Source organism: Poecilia latipinna, unplaced genomic scaffold (genome assembly GCF_001443285.1).
Source record: "Poecilia latipinna isolate Pla-1442-1.1 unplaced genomic scaffold, P_latipinna-1.0 Scaffold24, whole genome shotgun sequence".
NCBI lineage: Eukaryota > Metazoa > Chordata > Actinopteri > Cyprinodontiformes > Poeciliidae > Poecilia > Poecilia latipinna.
In genome coordinates, this window is record NW_015112640.1 from 702,996 (window position 1) to 708,850 (window position 5,855).

Sequence of the window (5,855 nt, forward strand, 5' to 3'; positions counted from 1 at the left end):
GAGATGGAGGTCGGGGGGGGGGGGGGGGGATTGGTGTCAATAGACCTTTTTTTTTTTTTTTTTTTTTTAGGGATGTCAGATTAAAAAGGGGACTGAATACGTATGCTCACCACCCTTTTCACTTTTACCAAAAGAAATAGCTGGTTTACGATATGAAATCTAGCGTACACTAAAGTTTACTGTAATCAAAAAAATCGTTCATTAATAACATACCATCTAACCAAAAATCGATTTATAGCACTACGCCACCGGGTTGCTTATGCATGTAATTATTCCAAACACACACACAAAAAAAAAAAAAAAAAAAAAACTTGAGGCTTCCAGTCTTTATTGTTCTTGGGTTTCAAATATTCTAATTTAAAAACAACCTGGATAAATATGCAGACAAGAATTCATACACCTACTTAAAATGTATTTTTTTTTTCTTCATCTCTTGGGTTGTCAGAATCGTCTCCTCAACAAAGACAACGTTTACAGATGGAAAGCTTTTCCTATTCCAAGGCATAACTTATCCAGACAGGCACTAATTGCTGAATGATGTAACCAAGTCAGATCCAACCAGCAGACGAGACACATGCTGTATGCAACAGGAATGCAGGCTCCCTTTCAAAAAACACTGTAAACACAACAAGTACTAAAGCACTGTTTACATGTTGCGCATAAGATAATATCTTCTATCCTTGTTGTTGTCGATCATGTTGAAAACACTTTAAACTCTGCATTCTTCTACTGGATCATTTTGTCAGTAAGCACATTTTGGGGTCTAAATTGCCAAGTTTTGCATCACATGCACAGATCTTCATAAGTTTAAAGTTCCATGAATCAAAACCACCACTTTTATACCAGTTTATTTCTTTCACTCGGTGTGCTTTGAAACATCAAAGAACAGGCATTTCAGTACAGAGCTGCATGAATTGTACATGTCTAATGAGGACGAGCTATTGCAAGGTAAGCTGGTCAGATCCAGCAGCAGTCGAATGACCCTTAAAAGGACTAGGTGATTTAAAGAAAGTGCCCGGCGGACCATGAGCCTTAACGCTACGGTTACGCCACACCACCTTTCTGACTAAACACACCAGAAGCAGGTAGATTATGTACTTGTGAAGATTTCAAAGTGCCTCCTTTTTGTCAGGTTTGCAGGAATAAAAAGGCCGCTTATTTCACTTGATTATAAAAAAAAAAAAAAAAAAAAAAAAAAAAAAAAAAATTGTAGGAGGGTGGGAATCTTCTCGTAACGGGCCCAAGACACAGCAAAGTTCAAGCTGTGCTTTATTTAAAAAAACAAAACAAAACAAAAAAAAAAAAAAAAAAAAAAAAAAGCAAGGCCGACTAGCTTCCACTTGTCAAGTCCAATGTCAAACACCTCGATGCGTCACAGGGCTGTGGCAGCTAGGCTGCTGCAGCAGTGGCTCTATGAATCCACAGCAAATATTTTCATTAAGGTGGCATGTATTATTCTGTGTGCACGTCACACTGTTAAACTTGCATTTTACATCAGCACAGCGGTAATTTCAACAAATAAATGTAGGCACAAAGCCAGTACCCTGCTCACTTCTGCGTCGTCTCTTCATAAATACCTAGAATCACTTTGGTTGAAACAATATCAGCATTTGGCTTTTATTTTTATTTATTTATTTATTTTTTTGTCATTTAAATATTTCTGAACGTTTTCGTGGGCGACAGAAGAATTTGCGGGCACTTCTAACATTCTGCTCATCCGGCGAGAGCTTCCATGTTTATCTGTGTTCCTCTGAAGTCCCGGACTAGCAACGCTACGATCACCTGCTTCGGGGGGGAGGAAGTCTCTAGGTTCAACTCTTCTGACGCGGTCGCTTTGTTGAAGACGAAAAACGGACGAGACGCAAATCAAATAAACTTGAAGGAGGAAGGGTTAGCGAGTCTGTGGAGTCCTCTACCACTAAAGAAGCACTGTGTGCGCATATCCCGAGTCTCTACTCGCCATGTGTGTTTTCGCTGTGTGTTCGTTAAGTCGGGGCTCCTCAGTTTGTGTCCATGTGGTCGTCGCCTGACTCGGTGGCTCCTCCCAGCGAGGCCGGCGGGTCGGGTTTGGTCAGGCTGTCCTCGTCTCTGCGCTGATAGAAGAGCACGTAGGCCGCTTTAGTCTGCAACGAGACGACGGGGCTGGGGGTTACTACGACAACAAGGACACCGGACACTGCGGGCGGAGAGCCAGGGAGGCACAGGAGCCATTCGTATGGTAAATAAAACAATAATTAAAGTGTTAAACTCACCACAATCTGATCCTCAGAGGCAGACGAGACGCTGCTGTCGTCAAAGTAATACCACTTCCCATCCATTTTATTCTTGCCATAAGCCGTATCTGTGTCGGAGGACGGAGAGTGCTGACAAATCACTATGCAGGCCTTTTACCAAACCACAAAATATCTAATCAAAGCAGTCTGAGGGATGCAGTAAAGATGGATTTACACTGACAGCTGTGCATCAAGATATTTCACGGTCTACCGTTGCATTGCATCCAATGTGGATTTTGAATCACGTGCATCACTAAGTACTGAATATCCGGATTTACATTAGGGGAAATAAGGTGACTTACAGTGGCCGCCTCCCATTCCTCCGTAGTGGTTTGAAACAGCAATGAGGTCGTAGACGTAAGGGCCCGCTTTTGGGTCACACACAAACTCCGACATGTTTAGATCCCTGACAAAAGAAAATGTGTGCTTCAATTTACGCTAAGAAGAAGAAGAAGAAACAAAAAACCTTTTGAAAATGGTTTCCAAACAGAAGTCAGCATGTGATATGTGGCTGTCTGACTACATAACCCTGCAGCAACTTCCCCTTTCCACACACACACACACACACACACACACACACACACACACACACACACACACACACACACACACACACACACACACAGCAGCTAAAGGCAAAGTTATACAAAAAGAAAAGTCCTGACTTATGCAAGTTGTACAGTCATAAAACAAAATGGGTAATAAAAACTGAGGTTTTATTGCTCTTTGAGTTCTGATCAAAGGTGTCGGAGACAAGAACCGAGTTCACTTCTGAACACGATCAGCATTTCCTCATTCACACATCAGATTAATATCCACGAGTTCCTGATTGCGCAATCCTGCATTGCTGGAGTTATAGTATGAGGATTCACAAACCAGAAACTTAAAACTTTTCTATTTTGTTATGATACATAAACAACACCGATCTGACAAAAAGGAAAGTGAATGTTAAAATGCATAAAAACAACACGACTGGTGACGACCACATACTTCAATGTATTCTAATGGAATTCATGTGGCAGACACAAAGCATTTCATTGTGAAGTGGAAGAAAATGATACATTCTATTTAATATTTTGCAACTGTACAAACCTGAAAGGGGTAATATAGGTTTTACACACAAAAAAGGGAATGTTGATTTTCTTGAAGTGCCAAACTAAAACCCCAAAACTATCGATGTAATTGTAGTAAAAATATGATTTTAAATGTATCGGCCTAGAAAAGCTGAATAAAAAAAAATGCCATACTGTTTATATTTAGATTAAAAGAAAAAACAAATACGTAAATTATTTTTGTTTTCACTTCACAATGATGCACTTTATTGTGTTGGTGCATCACAAAGATCTATGAAAGATAAAGAGAAGTTTGTATTTTCAAAATGTGAAAAAGTTAAAAGGGGTTTAAACATTTTCGCAAAACACTGAAAGGCTGACTAACTGACCATGAGGAACAATACAAACTACACTCTACAATATAAAAAAAAATAATATAAAGATAAAACATAATGATAGAACCTCAGACTGGGAAGGAAATCAGTGATCAAATCCATTTTTAAGTTTCTCGTGCTGGAAGCTTAATAAATAAATAAAAAACAAAAAGTGCGCCAGGTCTTGCTGCCTTGCAGTGTTGGAGGAATTCGCTGATCGGCTAAACTATTTTAAATGTTTTTTTGACCATCGTACCTGATGGGAAAGTCCACCAGTGTGTCGAGTTTGTCCCTCCAGCACCGGTTGTAGGAGAAACGCTTCAGGTGAACGACCAGAATGCGAGGCAGCGACCACAAGTCAAACTTTTTTGTTGCCTGTTGATGTTTTTTACATGTTGGACAATACCTGCATTTAAAAAAAAAAAAAAAAAGTGTTTTAGATAATAGAATACTACGGTGCAGTGTGTTTCCTATAAGAAAAGAAAAGGAAAAAAAAACATTACCAAGGGTCATGTTCTCCTAGAGTCTCCATTGTAGTAAAAAGCTCGATGCATTCCTTCAGAGCCACGGTTGTTTTCTTTTTTTGAGGCTGCAGCATGCTGTCGTGCTTCTCGTAGGCCTGCAACAGACATTTGAATACATGCGGATGAGTGTTTGCATGAGACGCCGCAGAGTTTATCTGAGGAGAAATGAGTCCTCTGACCTCCGCTTCCTGCTCATCGTAAAACTGTTTCTTTGATTCCGTGTCCCAGTCGATCGCCACAGTGGAATGTGCTGCAGACAAAATGTGGGAAAAGGCTGAGCCGGCACAAAGCAGTTCTAAAATTAATGAACAACTCATGCAAAGCAGATGTAAAAACAGATGTAAAAATATCAATGCTTACGGTTAAGTTTGAGGACATTTCCGTCGCAAGGCAGCGGGGTGATGTTGACGGTCCCGTAAGAGTTGACTATGCTGAAGGTGAAGAGCTTGGCTGCATTCCCTTTAGAGCCGTTCTCCAAGTCTGAGCTCTCCTCCTCCTCCTCAGACGGCCCGTTCTCCGGCTCGGGGCTCACCTGGTGATCCATGGCCTCCTCTTCACCTGAACAACAGAAACGTATCCTTCATTTATTATGAAAATCCTTTGTCTTTTCCTGTTCACCCTCTTCTAACTACACTTCCCTCAGCAGGACAACAGTAGCTTATATCTGCTAATTACCGTCATACAGCCCGTTAGCTTCGTTGCAGGTTCCTGAGTGGTTGCTACCGTTACTGGAGCTGGCGCTGCAGGAGGCCCCGTCTGACCGGGGGCTGCCGCAGCCCCCCAGGCTGGCATTGAGGGCAGACGATGTGGAACATTCAGGAGTCTGGCTGCAGCTGGACAAAGTGGCGGAGGCCGAAGCTCTGCTTTCGCTATTTGGACTGTGCTGTTGCTTGACGTAGCGTCTGCAGCAGAGGACAGGGAACGGCAGTGATACGTAAAGACAACAAAAACCTTAACTTTTTTAATATATATATTAGGGCTGTAGGATAATATCGATATCGCGATATATATCGATATTTTCTTTCCTAGAAAAAAATCGATATTCATCCGCAAGTATCGTAACATCCAACTGTCATCTTGCTCACTCACTGCTTGCTTCGCCGGGAGCGGGATTAGGTCATCAGGCTTAGAGTGATTCCTTCAGATGTTAAGTGTCAAGGTTAAAAAGGTATCAAACTATTCAGAGCAGGGTGCTTAGTGCACTTTATTTACTTAATAAATCCATGTAAGCTACAGTTTGTACTGTTTCAATTAAAAGAAACATGTTTTCTCACCACTTCTTTGATTCTTTTTGTCCAGCTGTCGACTTTAAGTCTGTGTCCATGTCCAACCAGAGCCAGGTTGGTGTTTTAATCAGTTTTCAGTTAAATTAATTCAATCCAACTCTATAACAGTCACAAAATATCACCAAAATCACTCTGTCCCTCTAAAATCTTTCAGAAAATAGCAAAAGTGTATTGAATTGTATCGTTTGATGAATATCGCAATATATATCATATCGTGGACAGAATATCGTGTATCGTATCATATCGTAATATTACTGTATCACTACAGCCCTAATACACACACACACACACACACACACACACACACACACACACACACACACACACACACACACACACACACACA

The 5,855-nt window shown here is 41.0% G+C and overlaps 1 protein-coding gene across 1 annotated transcript in view; it reads right to left on the minus strand.

Annotated features, from left to right (window-relative positions):
* Positions 1 to 421: 421 nt before the first annotated feature.
* usp4 (ubiquitin specific peptidase 4 (proto-oncogene)) overlaps positions 422 to 5,855 on the minus strand; it is a 21,104-nt gene continuing 15,670 nt past the window's right edge. The window contains exons 15-22 of the mRNA XM_015037354.1: positions 4,899 to 5,125; positions 4,584 to 4,781; positions 4,403 to 4,473; positions 4,203 to 4,318; positions 3,956 to 4,105; positions 2,576 to 2,679; positions 2,253 to 2,341; positions 422 to 2,123 (exon numbers count right to left, since the gene is read on the minus strand). Coding sequence (XP_014892840.1) covers positions 2,001 to 2,123; positions 2,253 to 2,341; positions 2,576 to 2,679; positions 3,956 to 4,105; positions 4,203 to 4,318; positions 4,403 to 4,473; positions 4,584 to 4,781; positions 4,899 to 5,125 — 1,078 coding nt within the window. The 3' untranslated portion in view covers positions 422 to 2,000. The remainder of the gene's footprint in view (positions 2,124 to 2,252; positions 2,342 to 2,575; positions 2,680 to 3,955; positions 4,106 to 4,202; positions 4,319 to 4,402; positions 4,474 to 4,583; positions 4,782 to 4,898; positions 5,126 to 5,855) is intronic.